Source organism: Bufo bufo, chromosome 6, assembly GCF_905171765.1.
Source record: "Bufo bufo chromosome 6, aBufBuf1.1, whole genome shotgun sequence".
NCBI lineage: Eukaryota > Metazoa > Chordata > Amphibia > Anura > Bufonidae > Bufo > Bufo bufo.
Window position 1 is genome coordinate 137,429,732 of NC_053394.1, and position 22,674 is coordinate 137,452,405.

General features: G+C 38.9%; 1 protein-coding gene across 1 annotated transcript in view; it reads left to right on the forward strand.

Moving 5' to 3' along the window:
• Positions 1–12,949, forward strand: part of PMEPA1 (prostate transmembrane protein, androgen induced 1) — a 54,742-nt gene extending 41,793 nt beyond the window's left edge. Inside the window, exons 2-4 of the mRNA XM_040435081.1 lie at positions 6,988–7,142; positions 8,155–8,208; positions 8,545–12,949. Coding sequence (XP_040291015.1) covers positions 6,988–7,142; positions 8,155–8,208; positions 8,545–9,084 — 749 coding nt within the window. The 3' untranslated portion in view covers positions 9,085–12,949. The remainder of the gene's footprint in view (positions 1–6,987; positions 7,143–8,154; positions 8,209–8,544) is intronic.
• The last annotated feature ends 9,725 nt before the right edge of the window (positions 12,950–22,674 follow it).

A 22,674-nucleotide genomic window follows, 5' to 3' on the forward strand; every position in this document is an offset into this window, starting at 1 on the left:
AGGTGCCTGGGAGATGTGTGTTGAAACTGGTTTTCTCCAGGCAGCAGCTGTTACGCTGGTCTAGACATTATGCAAATAACTGCTCTCCCGTTTGTCTGGAAGTGGCTGGGGCCTGCCCCGTGCTTGGCTGCTGGAGTCACACTTCAACTTGTGTTACCGGGGAATATAAATATAGCTGCGACTCTGCACACCCTGAACTTGCCCCTCTTACAGCCGGGCAAAGGGGGAGCTTGTATGCTTCTGGTTGCTTTTGCAATTCTTCTTAACAGCATTTATTCCCCCTCAAGTTTAACCATTCCTGTTCAAATTTTTGAATTAAAAAAATTGACAAAAAACTGTTATTATTATGATTATTAATTATTAAAGCGCCATTGATTCCATAGCGCTGTACATATGAAAAGGGGTATACATACATAATACAGACAATTGCGCTAAGCATGAGCAAGACGAGTTACAAACTGGTACAGGAGGGGAGAGGGCCCTGCCCGTGAGGGCTTACAATCTACATGGTAACTGTATGATGTATACATTTGTTTTAATTCAGCATTTTGATATATTTGTAAATCTTTGCGCATTCGATTTTGCAATTTTAGCTTAAAAAAAAAAAGTCCCAAAAATTGCAAAGAAAGGTAAAAAAAAAAAATATATGTATGGGTCTAAATCTACTCTGATTATTCATACATAATGCTAATCTTTTTGTGCTCAGATCTTGTTCTGGTGTGGGGCGGAATTTTGGAAAGAGGCGAGAGAGGGAGTCTAAATCTTTTAGAGGCAGAGATAAGTGGTATGACAGGAGTTGAAAGTCAGTGGCAGAGCGCTGGCGGACCAGAATCCCAATGAATTCCAAGCGTCTCCCTTCACAGACAGCCGCAACTAACGAGATTAGATTTTTATACATTTCAGACTCTCTGATCCCCATGCTTGAGTGAGTGCCGAAATTCCAGTGTTTACACTTTGCTGCCGCAGGGCTGCGGGGCGGCATGAGATGGCATATTTTATGAAGCATCTTTCTATCCATCTGACCGTCTGTCTGTTTATCATTAATAGGAGGCTGTTTGTAATTCCGTTCGCCTTAGGCGGCGCAGCATCCGAGAAGATGTCTGTGAAGTGGTGTTGGGATCCACTGTAGCATCTTGATGGTTGTATCTGCCCAGTTAAAGCGACCCTGCGAAATGATAAAAAAAATGACACGGTGCATGTACTCTGACCCTGCACAGCACTTGCGGCTATGTCTGAGTAGGAAATCTTTGTACCGGATGAGGCCTCAGCAAAGCAAGAGCAACATCTAATCTTTACATCTAGGTTTCCTCGGAATCAAATAGTTGTTAAAGGGAGTCTGGTTCCAGGAAATTCACTGTTAAGCCATGCCCAATGCCTTGTAAGGCTGTCTCAACCTAATGTCATGATGCCTTTCAGTTAGCAATTTGTTGCATCATTCTGGAGAAAAGTACTTTTAATCATTATGTAAATGAGCAGTTAAGTGCACCCTTGCTTCCACTGACAACCCCTCCTTCTTCTTGATTGACAAGGCCATGTTCCTGTATAATCAAGAAAGAGGGAGGGGTTGGCCAAAGAAGTAGATAGAGCAAGGGTGCAAAGAGTGGCTCAGGCCCGCCCTCAATGCACTTAAGTGCTGATTTTCATATGGATTAAATGCACTTTTTCTCCAGAAAGAAACAACAGATCGCTAAAGGTCCCTTTAGGCTAGTTTCACACTAGCGGCAGGTGGAGTCCGGCAGGCTGTTCCGGCGGTTGAACAGCCTGTCGGATCCATCCTGCTGCTAGTGAACGTGTGCCCCCGGACTGCCGCTCCGTCCCCATTGACTTTAATGGGGGCGGGAGTGGAGTTCCGACGGCAGCCGGACTAAAACTACGACATGCAGTACCTTTAGTCTGGCTGCCTCTCGCCGTGCGCTGCCGTCGGAACTCCGCTTCCGCCCCCATTATAGTCAATGGGGACGGCGCAGCAGTCCGGGGGCACACGTGAACGGATCCGACAGGCTGTTCACCCGCCAGAACAGCCTGCCGGACTCCCCTGCCGCTAATGTGAAAGTTCACTTACACGGGACGATGTACAAGCAGATTTTCGGGAAGGACGCGTCCCTTTCAGACAGTCTGCTGATCACTAGTGTGCACCGATCTCCTCCAGAGTATGGGGAGGATCACTAATGGATGGTTGGATGGGGTTTTACTCCACCCTACAGTCTACTTCAATGGAACTAGCAATTATTGGTAGCTATATATGGCACCATTTGGGTCAGGATTGTTTTCAGTATTAAAGGGGTTGTCTCACGTGAGCAAATTGCATTTATCACGTAGACAAAGTCAATCCAAGGCACTTACTTATGTATTGTGATTGTCCATTTTGCCTATTGCCTATAAGTCTCCTCACACCGATTATGGCGCTTTCTTTCCAAGGAGATATAGTATCCCCAAAATCCTGACTTAGGCCTCTCACCTAGTTAAGCCAGTACTCTCTGCTCTGCATTGATGAGGGGCAATCACCCCAAAACAGCTGTCTGCAGATAAGGTGCTGGCTTAGTTATTATCCAAGTCATGTCTCAGGGCCTGTTTAAAGGGTTGAACATTGACTTATAAATTAGCTGCCACATCTTGTGGCATTAGAGGCAGAGCTTGTTAAGAGCTCATTTGCATCCCTTTCTTTCCATCACCTTATACACAGCTTGTTTCCAGGAGTTACGACAACCCTGCAACCCATCAGCAGTGGTTGTGCTTACAAACTATAGGAAAATGCGCCGGCCTCTCTGGTGGCCTGGACTGTGAGAGCGCACATAAGCACGCATGCCGTCTTGGCCACCTCGTATCTGCGCTGCAGCGGTGGCTGTAACCCCTGAAAATGAGCAGTGTATAATGTGATGGAAAAATGAATCAAGCCAGCAAAGGAGGCAATATGGATAATCACAATACATTAGTAAGTGCCTTGTATTAACTTTCCGTACATGATAAATGCTATTTGCTGAAGTGAGACAACCCATTTAACTATGGCTTCTTGATTTCATAGTCCATGCACTCAGTTCAGAACAACTAATCTTATGAAACTGGTAAATACTATTGATATAGGAATAAAAAAATATTGCCCCCCTTCATTTTATTAGTAGATAATCGTTTAAAAAAATAATAAAATTGAGCGAAAGTGATGAGTTGTCCAGTAGTGTAAAAGGATTGAACTATTGAATGACGAGCGATAATTGTTTAATTTTTTTGTTCTTGCGATTGCTAATGTGTAGACAGGTATCTAATACATGATTGCACTCACTAATTTTTACACGATACTCATTGCCTCTAAAGGGTTATCGTTCCAACATTAAAGACTCGAAAAACAACTCATTTGTCGGTCGATTGAATGAATTATCTGCTCGTGTAAGGGTGCGTTCACATCTCCGTTTTTAGCTTTCCTTCCTTCTGATTCGTCATAAGAAGTTAAACAGATCAGTTATTTTGTGCATCCGTTATGACCAGGTTGCATCAGTTTGTATAATTTCCCTCAGAGATCAGTTTTTTTTGACGAGAGAAAAGGTCCTGCAAAATTTACAGATCATGACTGATGCTCATAATAACAGATCCATATTTCTTTCTGTTCTTCTGATGGATCAGAAGAACGGAAAGCTAAACTGTGATAGGAGTGTACCCTAAAGAGTCATTTAGTCGTAGACTGGATTCTAGTTCAGTCGTCTTATCCTTAGCTGGGCAGGTCTTGCATCCAAATTAGAGCAGATCACAAAAGTCCCACAAAATGGTTGCCTTTTCTCTAATAAGGCTTCTTTCACGCTTGCGGTCTGCTGTCCGGCAGGCTGTTCCAGCAGAGAACTATTAGTTCCGGCATTGCTAGATGTTACCTCAATGCCCGCCAGCCCCATTGACTATAATGACCCGGTAGAGATCTGGCCACTACCAGCAAATATGCCGGGATTCCGCTGGATAAAAATTGCTTCACAGCTGGATAGTGGCCGGATCTCTGCCGATTCTCTTTATAGTCAATGGGGCTGGCGGACACTGCGGTAACATCTGGCTATGCCTGATCCAGAGAGCTCCAGTAGAGAACAGTCTGCCGTAGAGCAGGCCAAGTGTGAAACTAGCCTTACCTGATAACAGGAGAACCACACCTACTCGTGCTGGATGGAATAGTTCTTGAGCTATTAAAAGAAATAACAGCTCCATGATCCTTTACTAAGCCAAACACTTACCTTACGTGACCTCAGCCAAGCTGGCAGATACTGCGTTCTAAAAACTGACTTTTTGTTGGATTTTTTCTTTGTAAAACAAAAAATGATGTGTGTCTTTAAGATTGTACAGTCTTGTGATAAATGGGCATCTTATCTGCTTGGTAACACCATACATTGTAATGTCTTGTTTTATATTTGGTAAGGACCTAGATAAGAGATTCATAAGGTGACTCCTTCATGGATTGCATTACAGTATGTGGGATTCCCCAGACTATGATTGATTAGAATGGTTTTCTTTTGGACATTGTGGCACACCAATTCGCAGGGTGCCCCCATAGCTTCTGCTCTGGTTAATTATGTGAAAAACCAGTATAAAGTTCCAGAAAAATCCAATACCACCAAGCAACCATCCAAGCTCGTGTGGCCTGATGGTGCCATAGATATCAGCACAGTTCCCTATTCCTGCTAGATGATTTGACAATCTTCTTATGACTGTGGGTGTCTGGTTTAAGAATTGGCCAAGACTAGTAGTCCAAAATGTGCCTAACCTTGTAGTAAAGGTGCTGCCAATTATAGGTAGAGCCATGGTTAGATAATTGCCAATATTGCCTTAAATCATGGTTTTTATTTTTTTTTTATTCCAAAAAGGTTCAATTTGTGGCCCATGTTGCAGTACTGTGAATTATTTAAGAAATTCTTACAGCTGGTTAGATTGTTCAGAGAGCGTTGTGAGTTCAGCGGTGATTGCCATCATGGTATCCTCGATAGTGGTTTGTGTGATGATTGCAGGGCTTGCTCTGCACAGAACTTGTCATGTCTGCTGGTTTCAGAGCCAGGGTTCCTCCCAGGGAGCCTGTACAAGGAACTCGCTTATAGCAGGGGAGGGGCCGCTTCTCCAGAGCGCTGCATGTTGCTTTAAAGAAGTCTTTATTTTGCTGCCAGCTTGGAGTCTGTGAATCACTGGTCATCTTGACAAGGGCAGGGCAATTACATCTGGAATGTACTCCCTGAGAGCAGAAGAGCAGAGCTGACAAGATAAGGCCACAGAGGCAATCCTTAATCACTTTAGGGCACACTGAGGCTCTGCCACTTTTGAGGGGTGGTGTAGGCGGGAACAGTGCTGCCTAAAAATGACAAGCGACGCTCTCATATAGGAAAGTTTAAAAGTGACAGGCAACATTCTCATATGGAAAAGTTCAGCAGAGATATGAGGGAGGATGACTGTACCTAAAATACATTTCTTAGGTCTAGAGTTTTTGAGGGACGATGTCTGTTTGTATTTTTTTATTTTTATTTTTTTTAAAGGATTTTTTTTCTAAACATAAAGTATGAATTTTTTTTAGCATATCCACCTCGATTTCACAGCACGTCTCCTTGACTTTTATAACAAAGAAATGTCATAACAGAATTTACAACTTGACTTGAGGACCCAGTTTTGAATTCCAGCACAATTCACCAGCCAATGCACTGAACCAGTCAACTTCCCATGCTTGATTTTTGCTTTTAGCAAACAAAAAGCTCCTATTATATTATATGCACTGGTGGAATTATTTGCTTATCTCTACTGTAGAAGATGACTCGAAGATGTATTTTTCCTGAAATGTTTTGGATTGGGGAGTACTTGTTAATAGGAATATTTCTGCAGGAAATTGTGCACTGTAGTTCTACATATTTTTGTCCTTTGCCTAATCTTCAAAGTTGAACATTACAAAAAGGTTTATAGTTTTAAAAGGGCCAGTATTGGTCAGACAGACCCTCTAAAACATCCCTATCTTCTCATGGGTTTCATGAGCCATGGCAAGATAAAGATTTCTTTTGATTAGGACTTGGGAGTCATTTACGTCACTGCGGTTCTGGTGCCTAACAGGGGCAAAGGTGGGATGGAGCACATGGCATGGCCTGGTTGTCCTCTGCCCATCTCTAGCCAGTAAGCTAGAGACATTGGCCCAGATTTACTAATGTGTCTGTGCCAAAAATCTGTCTAAAAAGTGGAGCAAATTGGAGCACTTTGGCACACCTAAGGTTTCTAAATATTTTTCTGAACAACGGGGTAGACCTTCATGGGAAAGGGGTTGGGGCCTAAGACGCGGCAAAAAAGTAAGCCAACCTATAGTTGGTATAGAGTCAGAGAACAGTGTCTATCCCTGCACCAGATTTATCATCCAGCCAGTGATAAATCTGGTGCAGGTCTAGTCAGCCTGTCTGAGTTCGTCTATAGGATTAGTAAATCTGGGCTATTGAGAGTCACCCTGTGACTCATGCCTCAGTGTGTTCACCAATTTTAGTGGCTTTGTGCGATTAGAGTAACTTCAAAAAGCACCGCAGCCACATTGAATGGCTGTTTTAAACATTCATCGGTTAATCATTATGCGTGTCATCATACTCCAGTATCAATATGGTGTTTGGAGAGACTTCTATGTCTGGAAGGCAATGAAAGATCACCCTAATCCTTTAAGTTACAAACTGGAGTTAGATTATGTCTAGCCAGATATACCCAGGTTGTGAAGGGTATCACCGTTCTCAGTAGCATGCCATTGAACTCTACAAGCAGTAGCAAAGTCATTCAAATGATTTTGAGAATTGTTGAGGTCCCATGTAAACATACCTAGAATAACAAGGTTAGAATTGTTTTGTTACCATAGACGCACCGATAATAAAGTTGGTTATCAAATGCATAGATCTTAATGTCCTTAGCCAATTATGAATAATTTGCAGATCCAAGGTTGCACCATTTTGGGTCTTTTTTTTCTCAGTGACCAGATATTTTTAATACCACTCATTGTTTCTTCTCTTTTACTTGCAGCGGAACTGGAATTCGTTCAGATAATCATCATTGTCGTGGTGATGATGGTAATGGTCGTAGTGATCACGTGTCTCCTAAACCACTACAAGCTTTCTGCACGATCTTTTATCCATCGGCACAGCCAAGGCAGAAGGCGGGAGGAGAATCTGTCTTCAGTAAGTGTGTCCATATTTGATTTCCATGCTGTTGGTCATTTGAGGGCTGTAGTTTTGGTTGCATTGAACTGAGGATGAGATTTTGTCCTTGGCCTTTACAGAATAATTGCTTCAGACACTTAAGTTCTTCAGTACATTGTTTAAGGAGTTTCATGGACAGGAGCCCGTATCCCTACCCAAAAAAACTTGTCCAGGGTCCTTGGTAATGCCTTTGGATAATAGTTTAAAAAAAAAGTTCAATCACAAATGGTCAGGTTTCTTCTCAAGTAGAGCAACCCATTTGTTCTTTGAATTGATGGTTTGGGGGAGGGGGGGGGAAGGGTCGGAATTCACAGTTTATGACCTCCCAAACATATACATTTAAAAAAAATGCTTAATACAATTTTTTTAAATTGAAAAAAAATATTTTCGTATAAAACACAACCCATTTTCCCATTTCCTACTTTAAATAAATCTAAACAATTTGTCTGTTTTTAAATATTTTCTGAAAGTAGTAAACAGAACTAAAAGCTATAAATCTGGTATCACTGTGATCGAACTGATCCACAAAATAAACAGAATTTTTTACCGTACAGTGAACTCTGTAAAAGCAAAAGCCGACAGAGGGAAATTGCATTTTCCCATCTCAATATATGGAATATTAAATGGTACCTCAAAAAATACAACCATCCAAAAAAATAAGCCTAAATGTGGCTATGTGGATAAAAAATTTAAACGTTATGCTCTTGGAAGGAATGGAAGATAAAAATGAGAGCACAACCCAACAACTGACTGTTATGTTTTATGGTTGAGCTTTGGAAATCTCTTGGCACCATTGACATTTCAAGATGATCAGTGGAGAGGAACACAATCATTAATAATAATTAGCATATCTTGTTGGTTATTTGATCAGTATAATCAAATCTGTTTGTAGAATCAAGAGACCCCCACACCCTCAAAAACGACAGAATGGGTTTTTATTGATCAAAAGTCTTCAAGACCTATACTCACTGTTTTTTTTTGTCTGAAATAGGAAGGAAGCCTGTGGCCTTCGGAGAGCACAGTGTCAGGAAATGGAGTGGCAGAGGTAAGATGGCAAAGCAGGGATTGTGTCATCATACTGGTTGGATTAGTGGTTTGGGGCATTAGGCTACTTGTGGGCCTGAGAAAGCTTTAAGAGTGCCAGGCATAGTATGTCCCAAAATTTAGGATTGTGGTACACTAAGGTTGAGTTATGACATCATCAGTGACTACAAGTCATAGGTTGTATTTGGAATTTAAAAAAAGCATTTTTAAATCTTTATAAATATCAGTTCATATTTCATCAGTGTACAAGTACTTTAAATCCATATGAATAATTTAGAAGCAGCATGGTAATGTATGGCTCCCTATTTACATTGTGTCTTTTGCTGCCACCCTACAGCACATTTACACACCAAGACCCTCGGACAGACTGAGCATCCCACCGTTTCTTCAGAGAGATCGCTTCAACCGCTTCCAGCCCACCTATCCCTACATTCAGCACGAAATCGACCTCCCACCCACCATATCGTTATCAGATGGAGAGGAACCGCCACCATACCAAGGACCCTGCACGTTGCAGCTGCGCGACCCTGAACAGCAAATGGAACTGAATCGAGAGAGTGTGCGGGCACCTCCCAACCGAACTATCTTTGACAGCGACTTAATTGATAGTTCAGTCTACGGAGGACCTTGCCCACCAAGCAGCAACTCTGGAGTGAGCGCCACCTCTTACAGCAGCAACGGGAGGATGGAAGGGCCACCTCCAACCTATAGCGAGGTCATAGGTCATTACCCCGGGTCCTCATTTTACCAGCATCAGCATAATACGGGCACTCCTTCAATATTAGAAAGCAGCAGACTTCACTTGCAAAGCAATGTTCTCGATAGCACAGTTGCACGGAGCAAAGACAAAGACAAACAAAAAGGACAGCCGTATTAGGATCAAAAAGCAGCGAACTGAATGACAAAAAGTTGAAATCTTTAAACACTGCACTTCTAAGCTGGCCCATTCGTTGTCAGCCAGGGTCGCAATACCAAGACTGTTGCGTGCCTTGTGATGACCAACAGATTGCGGGGGCAAAAAAACTTTTAAAGAAGTCAAAGAAGAGGAGGGAAAACAAAAATGTTAAGCAAGAAAACCCTCCCGGCCTCTTCACCTTCTTCCTGTATAAATATTTAGTTGTTTTGTCTGGTTTGAATGCACAAGCCGAGGAAGCTTGCTATCCTGTTTATATGTTTAGCTGTGTCTTGGATTCCTTTACACAGTTGCCCTTTAAGAAGTTGACTAGCCTGCGTGAGTGCTTACCTATATACCCCATCACCTTATATCTATATATATATAAATATATGTAATTTTTTTTTTTTTTATATTTCACTTAACGTTAAGGAAACAAAATCCTGAAAATATTTGCACAAAACTTTATTTGTTAAAAAGAAGACTTGCAATATATAATTATATATGAGAACTAAGAGAAAAAGAGTATGAGTGAGGGGAAGTATTTTTGTATTACAAAAGGGCCTATACATTTTGGGATGCTTGTTCATCAGAAAATGGACGTGAAAACAGAAAAAAAAAAAAGTTTTTTTTTGCTGGGATGGGTGGATTTGTTTGAGTGCCAACTCAGAAAGAGTGCTGTTTAGAGTAAAAAAAAAAAAAGAAAAAAAAAAGGAAAAAGCAGGGGACTAGAGTTATTTATATAAATGTTAAAAATAAAATTTGCACTATTTTTGATATGACTATACCAGTCCTTGTGTTAAACAATGTATCATGTCTACCACAAAAAATACTAAACTAAGAAAGATAAAAAAGTTATGTGCTTCATTCATCAACTATGTTCAAATACCCAAATGAAAAAGAAATTACAGCATTTTATTTAATTTTTGTTTTTGAATTGTTGGGATCTTTGATCGGGGTGATAATGCATTATTTCTTTAGAATCTGGTTTCATGGTGTGAAATTTTTCAAGCTCAGATTAGTAGTACATGTAACACATTGCACAATTAAAGAAAGAGCTTTTTTCCCCCCAGTAACTAATCCACACCGATGGATCTGTGTAACGCTTAAACCGGGGCCAGGACCTGCTCATGTTTGAATCTCATTTCTAGGCCGTCACCAATAGGACATTTATGACCGGTCATCCAGACTCCTCATCAAAAGTCACGTAATTGGTACAGCTTCTTTATATTAGGCCCCAGTCCCCTAAGGTCAACATACGCAGCCATATTGCGCGAAAAGCATTTTTAGGCCTATTTGGTAAAGCTATTTAGGAAGTGGGGATCTGATTTGTTGTAGTGGGTAGGTCTGCTCCTCTTTGTATTTTTTTTTTTTTTAAGGGACAGTACCCAATGTGCAATTTCTTTCATACTGAGTTATTTCAAATGTTTAAGAATGGTGGGAAAAAATTTTTATGCATTAAACCAAACATCACCTTAATATCCAACTTATCCTGTACTACTTACACATTCCCTATTAGACCAGAAACAGTATTTGGGCCAATTTACTAATCTTAATTGGAGAAAATACATTTTTATTAAAGAGCTTCTGTTACGCAATTCTGTTGTTTTTCTTTCCCTTAAAGGTCTTAACAGATTGACAGGAATCATATCGTTCCTGCACGATGCCAATGGCTCAGCTTGTCAGCATCTTCTTGGCATTGTGTTAAAGGGGTTGTACAGATTAGAATTATGTGGCTGCTTGCTTTCAAAATTAGTGCCACACCTGGTCAGGGGTTGTGTCTGGTACCGCAGCTAAGCTCTTTTGAAGTGAGTAGTGTGGAGCAGCAGTGCCACCATGGACAGGTATGACACCATTTTTTTTCGAAGGAGGCAGCCATATTTTCTATTCTTGGACAACACTTTTAATGTCTACCATTTTGCTTTGTGACAGAACAATGCAAAACCATACAGGTTTGTGCAAAAAGTTTGCTAAGCAGCATGAGAATTATATTGATTTCTTTTTTTCTTATTTTAGCTTCCATTGTAAATTTCACTTGTAAGTCTAACCCCTAATGACTGGTATAATGAAAACATTGGCTAATTTGATGGTATAGTTGGTCCTCCTAGTGATTTTAGCTCCACTATAAAATTTCCTAGATCGGTAGAGGACATAGTACAGTTGACCCTCTTAATTTTTCAAATTATTAATTAAAATTTTACATAGTGACACCAAGTGAATCTTTGGGACACCAGTGAATTATGGCAACATTTGAGGACTTAATGCAACGTCATTAGTAACCTAAGGTGGACAATGACAAGCAACCATGCGTTTTTCAACACACGAGGTTTGCTGTGTAGCTGTTTTTTGTCGTATTTTTGGACTTAAAAAATTATTTGTCATATTTCAAATCACAAAATCAAGTTTTATTTTACACATTTAAACATAAAAATTGCAGACAAAAACCTCTGTTTTTAAAAACTTTCTCTGAAAGTAAGATTCCAAGCATTATATTACTTTCAAATAAATTCATAGTTTACAGATTTGATACAATCTGTGAAGTAATACCAGCTATAGATGGTTTGTTCTGTTGCTCTGGCCGGATTTGGGCAGTGTGGGTCGAAGTCTGTTAAAACGAGGAACATTTTTTGTCGTCTTGGAAATTTTCCTTGTGTTCATGTGCCAATTGTGACTTCTTCCCAATGACTCGTATTGATGGGCAGGAATTTTTTACTGTCCAATTACAACAACTCCCAGCATCTCCTAATAGTATAGAAGTGTAGTCAAACACATGTTAGTTTGCAATAGCGCTATAACTGCCTAAAAATTATGTATTGCTAGGACACTGCTTAAGATTTTCACACCAGATTGGAGTCACTGGGTCAAGCACGGCATAAATTAGCTTGTCTAACTGCTAATTATAGTGATTAACAGACCTTCCAAGTGAACTGGATCGAGATTTCATCCGAAATCTATATCTCAGTGAGCTCAAAATGACAAGATATTTTTCTTCTCTTTAGCGGAATTGCACTTCAGCCAGAAATGTTAATTAAGACTTGAAAAAGCAAAAATCAACAAACAAGACCCTCACATGGCCAACGACACTTTACAACAGTGTTTAAGCAGAATATTTAACACAGGTCTATATTACCTCTGTCTCCTGAAATTGTAATATATAGAGACAGATGTTTTTGATAGAATTTATAGTAATATTTGCTGAACTTTCTGCTTGATTGTTAACACAAATGAACATTTTATAAGCAATGAAAATTTACCACATGTGTAAAGAAATATTCCCAATTTTTTCTAATGCTAATTAGGGAAAGAAAAAAAAAATCCAATTTAGAACTTTGCAAATTTAATGTTCTGGCCATTTTTGCATTGAAGCCTAATTATAAAAAAAAAAATTGGGCAAATTACATTTTTCAATTTTGCTTGCCCGTTGCAGCATCACATGCTATACCTGTGTATGTCCCCCACAAGTTTCCAAAAAAAAGGGGTTGGACCTTGTAAAATCTTGTTATATATAACTTTTTTTTAAAAGTGGGAATAAGAAATAACTGAAATTGTTTACAAAGTGGGGTTGGGTTGGCATTTTCATGCAAACACGCCCTTCATTTTCTGATGTTTTTGGAAGACAGTTAAGGAATATGGTAAAGCATTCTTCCTGTAGGAGTTTCTCAATTTGCACAAGAAAAGAAAAAGAAATTCCTTACAAAGTAAACTCAAACCAGCAGTGACCTCTTAGTGGACTGAAAATATAAAACAAAAAGAATATGGCAATAAGTTTTTTTTTTTATTTTTTTTTTCCAAGCGTTTCCAACTTTTTTTATTTGTAATTTGTTTTACTAGTCCACAAATCTATAATCATTTAAAAAAAAAATTGAATTTTTTTTCCCCCTCCAAAGGTTTGAGAAAATCCCATGTTTACAAAGGAAAAAAAGATACTAGAAACTTTTGGCTGCCTGATGAAAAGCTCATCGCCTCTTTGTATGATACAAGCATCTGTAGGTGTTCATTAGGATTTATTTTGGTGTCAAGTCAATTTAGTGCCTTACAAACGCCTTCAGTGATGAGGGGTGGTGGCCGGGTTAAACCAAGCTTAGCTGTTTCTGAAGGGGGTTCAAGAATCTGTTACCCTCCCTTACGTGCAGAGACCCAGGCCAGTGGGGTATTATACTTTTAATATGTCCCCCCATCCTTCTCTCTAAATCCTATATATAATGTGCCTCGTTCTGTATGGTGCTTGTTACGCAGAGCATTGGACTGTTCCCAAGGTTCTATAGAAGCCTTGTTTATAATGCACATATCCTATTGCCAGATCGGCTGAAAACTGTGGTAGATTTTGTATGACGCAAATTGGAGGTGCCCCTGCTAAGCCAAAAAAAAAAGTGCACACCAATATTCTGTCCGATTTATTTTGTTATACTTTGCTACTGAAGATCATAGAAACTATACCTCTGTGTATTGAACAATATGAAATGCTGAGATTGGGAGAAAAAAACAGTTGCTGAATTGTGTAGGAATGATACAATAGCAGTAAAACATGCATATATTTTAATAAAGCCTCAAATATTTAAATTCACATTGTATTCCATTTTATATTAAAAAAAATATAGATTTTTTTTTTTTGTAGTTTAGGTTTTGTCACAAATGTGTTTTTTTGTTATTTTCCTAAAACCTCATTTATTTATTTTTTGTGTCAGGAAATGGCACCGTTTTTTGGTTAGGGCCATAAAAATATGTAATGTCTGTTCCAGTATCATTCCTTCCAGATTCAGTTATCTGAAATCCACCCCTTGTATTGTAAAGCAATTTTAAAGGGACCCCATATGTTAAAAATAATACATTGCTGTAATTTATTTTATACCAAATTCTGATTTTTATTTTATTTTTTCCATTTTTGTGATGATGTGTCTGCAACACCACCTTCAGTGGTAGTTGCCCAACAAAAATGTCTTTTTAAGGTTGTATTTTTGGACTTGCCAAAAAACAGATACCGTCATAAAACTTACGTTACATGTGAGAACTGTCCCAAAAATGGGATAGAATGCAGGAAAACCATTCCACTTTTTTTTTTTTTTTAGGTTCTTGTGACCCGTTTTCCTGCATTCCCATAGTGTCCCTTTAAGAAAAGTTTAGACCAAATATTAAGGGTCTCATTACAGTAGCCAATCAGATATTCTCTTCCGACAGTCATATTTGCACTAGACCGATCAAAACAAAATACCTGGTTGGCTATCTTCAGATTGCACAATTTTTGGAAGGTTGCAATTTAAGACTGAAGTTGTGTTTGGGGCTTTACCTTTTATGTGTGTGCAAATCTTTCGAATTTTTGTTTTCATTCCAATGTGTCTTGACTCCCCCCTGCCCCCTAAATCACAGAAGTAATCCTGAATATTTCGATTTCTGAACAGATCAAAAACAAATTGGTCTTTTTTTATAGAACAAATATTTTATCTGTTCTGTATTACACATCATGACTGTCATTTTGTAGGCTCAGTATAGACCCCATATCCTCAATATAGTAGTAGGTCAGGCTTCTGGATCTAAACAGGCCTAGCTCCTAGCGCATTTATTTGATGTGTAAATTCCCTATGATTTTATTTTTGGAGGGTGGTGGGAGGCATAAGGGGATTTTTTTTTTTACCCCATACCCCAAAATTAATATAGCCTACAAAATGGCAGCATGGTGGACCAAAAAGCCTATTTTTTTTTCCTAAAGTAATGTAAAATTTAAAGGGATTTTCCAGGTGTTTAATATTTATGAATTATCATCAGAATAGGTTGTCAATATCTGATCGGTGGGTGTCTTAACTTCCGACACTCCAGCTGTCGGAAGAGGTCACTTTGGCCTCTTCCTAGGCCGGAGATGTTGTGTTCATTGGTCACATGGCCTAGGTGCAACTCTGTCCCATTCAAGTAAATGGGATTGGGCTGCAAAACCAAGCACAGGCGCTAGGCAGTGGATGCCTCTGTGCTTGGTAAACTGCAAGGAAGCCAAAGCTCTCACTGGTATATGCTAGCAAACCACAGCACACATGAAAAAGCTCTTACATTATTAGCGGCCTCTTCAAACAGCTTATTAACAGGGGTTTGACACCCGGATTATAGGTAGTCAGTGTTAAACAATGGGAAAATCCCTTTAAAATACCATTCATTAGAGAAAAAAATATATTTACCTCCACTCTTTAAATTTGGTATAAATTTGTGGCTGATGTCCATTATAGTGTTCAGCCAGTGGCTAGAATTTTTCTGTTTAAAGGAGAGAAAAATGAAAATAATATCCAATCATTTAAAAGTTGTTTTGTGTTTTTATTTATTTTTAGTATTTATATGCTTCTTTTTTTTTTTTTAAACAATGCACAATGAACACCGATGTTAAAAGCATATTTACTAACCTTACGCTTTTTGTGAGAAGAGGTAAACTTGTTTCTTGAATTTTGTGGAAAAAATGATGTTTGTATAAAAATTTAAAGTTATTGCACTAAACTCTGTGAAAAAGGACGAAACGGACATTTGAAGAAAGATCCCAAGTTACAGGCCCGATTATGAAGCATTTTGTGTGAAAAACTGGGCAATTTTTTTTACATATTTTAATATATATATCTCTATAAATATAATTGTTGAAATGTCCCGAAACCTACAATACAAAATACAAATATTGCTGTATAATATTATTCGGCTCTATTAGGAGCTATATTGTGTGCTTGTTACTTTTCGGATACTTCCGTGGCATATATGTATGGCGTTCGTATTTTAGGCAGTTTTTATCACAAGTTCTGTTCCAGTCTACTTATGTAAACTACAGCACATTCAATGCAGTACTTGATAAATATTCGAAAAAAATCTAATTATGATGTTCTATTTGCTGCAGTTTATGGTATATACAGATGTACTTTGATGCCAATTTCCAAACTGTTTTTGCTTACTGTGTATTAGTAGAAATGTCATACAGATGGCTGCAATACTTACTATACAATAAAATTTCCTTATATGTTGCCTCCAAATGCCGTATGGTGGTGTTTTTTATTTTTTTATTTTGTTACATAGTGTGAAAAATTCAACACTTTTGGTTTAGTACAGGCATTTGCATGGCTAAAAAAGAAAAATATGACCCATATATGATTTTTTTAAAGTAAAGTTTAGGAAAAAATTCTCTATACCCACAAAATTGTTTAATGTTTACATTTTAATAAAGAAAAAATTTAAAATATTAGTTTATTAAAGAAAACATTAAAGGGGTTGTCTGAGTTATAAAAAAAAAAAGTCTCTCACGCAAGAATTGCCATAAAATAATAAAAGTGCATACGGAAAGTCTTCAGATCCTTTCACTTTTTCTTATTTTTTGGCCTTGTGCTAAAATAATCTGCACTCAATACCCCCAAGTGAGAAAGCGACACCAGAATTTTTGCAAAGTTATTAAAAAGGAAAAACTAAAATTTTGCCTGGACATAAGTATTCAGACCATTGAAATTTAGCTCTGGGGGCCTCCCATTTCTCTTAGTCATCTTTAAGATGTTTCTACATATTGATTGGAGTCCACTTGTGTTAAATTCATTTGATTGGACATGATTTGGAAATACACATAGGGACAACTCTGTTCTTCGGTAGCCCATCCAGAGCTCTGACTTGAAACCATAGAACCTCTCTGCAGAGACCTGAAAATGGCTGTCCACTGACGGTCCCCATCCAACCTGACAGAGCTTGAGTGGATCTGCAGAGAATTGCAGAAAATCCCCAAATCCAGGTGTGCAAACCTTGCGGGATCATAACCAAGAATACTGCAGGCTGTAATGGTTGCCAAAAGTGCTTCAACTAAGTAGAGTAATGGGTGTGAATTAGAGATGAGCGAATCAATTCTAAAAATAATTGAATTAGTTATATAAATTCGTCTGTCAATTGAATCCAAAGTTTTGATGATTTGCTTCGGACAGATCTCACAAGAAACCAGTGCCCAGTGTCATTTTATTGGGAAAATTGGTAGGGAAAACAACAGAAAGAAAGAATATGGTAGATCACATGAGTCGGGAGGGGAAAGGTCTACCCTAATTTAAGAGGCTGATAGCCTGATTAGCCAATCAGGAGCAGAATTCTTGCAGGGATGGAGCACACAGCGGTCTCCATCCTTGTACAATGTGTGTGCAAAATGCACTCCTGTGAGACTTCAGGTCCAGGTAGGATTATGTTTTAACTGCTTGGCCTGTCGGTCTTAGCAGTGGGGGTGCAGCAAAACAGGCAGAGAGAAGAGCTTCTGGGTGAAATTGCACCGTCCTCGTTGCACCCAGGGGTTAATTTACATATTCTAAAAGTTAATTTTTGTACACATTGAACCCACATAAAGAAATGGGACTAAAAGCATTACATTCAGCTGACAGGTGCACATCTTGCATGTCAGGTGGATTAATGCTCATAAATCTGGTGACAGATGCCCTTTAACTTGCCTTGAGATACAGTCCTTATATAAAGTTTAAGACCACTTGAAAAATTGCAAAAAATCATATTTTACATTGTTGGATCTTAACAAGGTTCCGAATAGAGCTTCAACATGCAACAAGAAGAAATGAGAGTGAGACAAAACATTTTTTGAGCATTCAATTAATTGAAAATAACGATTAAACTGAAACAGGCTGTTTTTCAGATGATCCAAATTTTAGTACCACATGCCTTTAAAAGGCTAAATCTGTGCAAAGATGTGGATTCATTGTCATTTTCTGTCAGGTAGTCACACGTTGTGATGGCAAAGGCAAAAAAACTCTCCCTTTTTGAACGTGGTCGGGTTGTTGAACTGCATAAGCAGGGTCTCTCACAGCGCGCCATCGCTGCTGAGGTGGGACACAGTAAGACAGTCATTTGGAAGACCCAACATTTTTTTATCAGCACTGATGGAGGATCCAATTGGCTGTCCGTCAAAACACTGGACAATCCTCGACTCAAATTAACGCCCTTACTGGTGCTGACTGCAGCCCCATAACCATCAGACGACATCTGAGACTGAAGGGCTTCAAAAACAAAAAACGTCTTCAAAGACCTCGTCTCCTTGAACGCCACAGAACTGCTCGTTTGGACTTTGCAAGAGAGCACCAAACATGGGACATTCAAAGGTGGAAGAAAGTTTTATTCTCTGATGAGAAAAAATGTACCCTTGATGGTCCTGATGGTTTCCAACGTTACTGGCATGACAAGCAGATCCCACCTGAGATGTTTTCTACGCGCCACAGTGGAGGGGGCGCCATAATGGTCTGGGGTGCTTTTTCCTTCAGTGTAACAATGGAGCTTCAGGAAGTGCAGGGGCGTAAAACCGCCGCTGGCTATGTCCAGATGTTGCAGAGAGCATTCCTCATGACTGAGGGCCCTTGTCTGTGTGGATAACGACTGGGTTTTTCAACAGGACAACTCTACAGTACACAATGCCCGCAGGACAAGGGACTTCTTCCAGGAGAATAACATCACTCTTTTGGCCCATCGTGCGTGTTCCCCTGATCTAAATCCAATTGAGAAATTTTGGGGATGGATGGCAAGGCAAATTTACAAAAATGGACAACAGTTCCAGACAGTAGATGGCCTTCGTGCGGCCGTCTTCACCACTTGGAGAAATGTTCCCACTCACCTCATGGAAACGCTTGCATCAAGCATGCTGAAACAAATTTTTGAAGTGATAAACAATAACGGCGGAGCTACTCATTACTGATTTCTGTTTTGGGGGGGTTTAGTTTTTTTTTGGAGGTGTGGTCCTAAACTTTGGATCAGCTGAAAAACAGCCTGTTTCAGTTTATTCGTTGCTTTGATTAAATTGAATGCTCAAAAAATGTTTTGTCTCACTCCCATTTCTTCTTGTTGCATGTTAAAGCTCTACTTGGAACCTTGTTAAGATCCAGCCATGCTAAATATGATTTTTTGCCATTTTTCAAGTGGTCTTAAACTTTTGATCAGGACTGTATGACAATGAAAAATAGCCAAGCCTAATGTGTAGATAGCTGCTTTGGGGTGCTTGCCCGTCTTCAGTACGGAGTAGGACTCTGGCTGGCCGAGAGTGATGCCTTGAATGCAGCTTGAGCAGGGTGTTGTCTCTCCTTAAAGGGTTTATCCAATATCATAAACTTCCCCCCATATGCTGGGCCCCCCACACGGAATAAACTTACCCTGCTCCCTGTGACACTCCTGGTCCCCGCACCGCCGCTGCTGCTTCTCCCTGTGCACCGATAAAAACACCTGGTGTCGGCGGGGGAGCAGCCATTGGCAGGCGGGGATGGGGATGAGTCTCCCTAGTGTCACCTACGATGCCATTGGCTGCTCCCCCCGACACGGGATGTTTTTATCCGTGTGCAGGGAGAAGCAGCTGTGGTGGTGCGGAAAGCGGGGTAAGTATATTCCCGGTGAGGGGCCCGGCTGTTTATGATATTGGATAACCCCTTTAAAGATGTAAATAGACTTATTGGCAATGCTCCATTCGAAAAATATATGCAAATAGGTACCTCCCGGGGAAAGAGAACCATCTTCCTAGCACCACATTCTGGAAGTAGCTTCATAAGTGTCAAAGTCCAACTTTTTAAACAGCCTTGGGACATGACGGGAAAATAGTCATGCCAAATATCCATCTGTAGACAGCTGTTTCGGGGTGCTTACCCTTCATCAGTATTGAGTAGTATTCTGGTTGGCTGTTACCAGTGTTAGTGAATGTGTTTACTGCAAAAACTGCATTAGTATACACATTTCACTAAATATGTTGTGTTACTTCAACATACTGCTCAGTTACCACAAAAACATTTTACTACAAATCCTGCATTACTATACCCATGTAAGTAAATACATTTTACTGCAAAAACTGCATTGCTATAACCATGTTAGTGAACGTGTTGTATTACTTCAAGATACCGCATAGTTACCGCTAAAGCATTTTACTACAAAAACTGCATTACGGCATTGTGAATTGTCAATACCAGTGTGTAGTGTGTTCGTAGAATGGGAGAAATATTTAATTGCACCACTGTCCTTAACCTCTTGGGGACACATGACGTACCCCTGGATCTCACAGGCAGGAAGCTATATGAGTAATACACACTTTATTACTCATACAGCCAATGCATTCCAATACAGAAGTATAGAAATGCATTGTAAAGGGGATTAGACCCCCAAAAGTTGAAATCCCAAAGTGGGACAAAAAAAAAAGTGAAAAAAAGTTGAAAAAATAAAGTTTCCCCCCCAAAAATTAAAAGTTTCAAGTAAAACTAAACAAAAACGTAATTTTCCCCAAATAAAGTAAAAAAAAATTGGTAAAAAATAGGAAGAAAAAAAAGGTAGGCATATTAGGTATCGCCGCATCCGTATCGACCGACTCTATAAACATATCACATGACCTAACCCCTCAGAGGAACACCATAAAAAATAAAAACTGTGCTAAATAAACCATTTTTTTGCCACCTTACATCACAAAATGTACAACAGCAAGCGATGAAAAAGGCGTATGCCCACCAAAACAGTACCAATCTAACGGTCACCTCACACCGCAAAAAATGAGCCCCTACCTGAGACAATCGACCAAAAATTTAAAAAACTATGGCTCAGAATATAGACACCTAAAACATGATTTCTTTTGTTTCAAAAATGAAATCATTGTGTAAAACTTACATAAATAAAAAAAAAAGTATACATATTAGGTATGGCCGCGTCTGTAATAACTTGCTCTATAAAAATATCACATGACCTAACCCCTCAGGTGAATACTGTAAAAAAAAAAACGGTGTAAAAAAAGCAATTTTTTGTCACCTTACATCAAAAAAAGTGTAATAGCAAGCGATCAAAAAGTCATACGCACCCCAAAATAGTGCCAATCAAACCGTCATCTCATCCCGCAAAAATCATACCCTACCCAAGATAATCGCCCAAAAACTTAAAAAACTATGGCTCTCAGACTATGGAAACACTAAAACATGATTTCTTTTGTTTCAAAAATGAAATCATTGTGTAAAACTTACATAAATAAATAAATAGTATACATATTTGGTATCGCCGCGTCCGTGACAACCTGGTCTATAAAAATACCATAAGATCTAACCTGTCAGATGAATATTGTAAATAACAAAAAATAAAAACTGTGCCAAAACAGCTATTTCTTGTTACCTTGCCTCACAAAAAGTGTAATATAGAGCAACCAAAAATCATATGTACCCTAAAATAGTACCAACAAAACTGCCACCCTATCCCATAGTTTCTAAAATGGGGTCACTTTTTTGGAGTTTCTACTCTAGGGGTGCATCAGGGGGGCTTCAAATGGGACATGGTGTAAAAAAAAAACAGTCCAGCAAAATCTGCCTTCCAAAAACCGTATGGCATTTCTTTCCTTCTGCGCCCTGCCGTGTGCCCGTACAGTTTACGACCACATATGGGGTGTTTCTGTAAACTACAGAATCAGAGCCATAAATATTGAGTTTGTTTGGCTGTTAACCCTTGCTTTGTAACTGGAAAAAAATTATTAAAATGGAAAATCTGCCAAAAAAGTGACATTTTGAAATTGTATCTCTATTTTCCATTAATTCTTGTGGAACACCTAAAGGGTTAACAAAGTTAGTAAAATCAGTTTTGAATACCTTAAGGGGTGTAGTTTCTAAAATGGGGTCACTTTTTGGAGTTTCTACTCTAGGGGTGCATCAGGGGGGCTTCAAATGGGACATGGTGTCAAAAAACCAGTCCAGCAAAATCTGCCTTCCAAAAACCGTATGGCATTCCTTTCCTTCTACGCCCTGCCGTGTGCCCGTACAGTGGTTTACAACCACATATGGGGTGTTTCTGTAAACTACAGAATCATAGCCATAAATATTGAGTTTGTTTGGCTGTTAACCCTTGCTTTGTAACTGGAAAAAAATTATTAAAATGGAAAATCTGCCAAAAAAGTGAAATTTTGAAATTGTATCTCTATTTTCCATAAATTCTTGTAGAACACCTAAAGGGTTAACAAAGTTTGTAAAATCAGTTTTAAATACCTTGAGGGGTGTAATTTTTGGGTGGTTTCTATTATTGTCACCTACACAGCTCAAAGAGCAACCACACAGAGAGTAATTCTAATCAATTATTCTTTATTAGATATCCAACACATAGATGGTATATCGGTTAAAAAACATATACAAAAGACAGTGCATACTAGGAACACAAAGGCGTTACAATAAATGTATAAAAACAGAGTAAGCTTTGATTTCCAAAAGATATATATACACTGGTTTCTATTGGCATTAATATTATGCAACTTACACTATAGCACTTTAGTTTTGTATTGTGACTGTTATATTATGTGGGATATTGCAGTAATTATACTACAGATAACGAATGTAGCTTTTATAATCACAATGTAGGTATATTATTAATCTGTTTGTGCACGGGTCACTTTTATTATCTGGAGATATTTAATCCATTTTTTCATGTTTATGTAAAATACCCAACCTCTTATATATATATATATATATATATTTATGTATTCAAGTATGTTTATTTATTTATTTATATTCATCTTTACTCCTGTTATCACTATTATATTTATCTGTTTATATATATACAGCAGAGAATGTTGATCATATACCATATGACGTGGACCCTGGTCTCTTC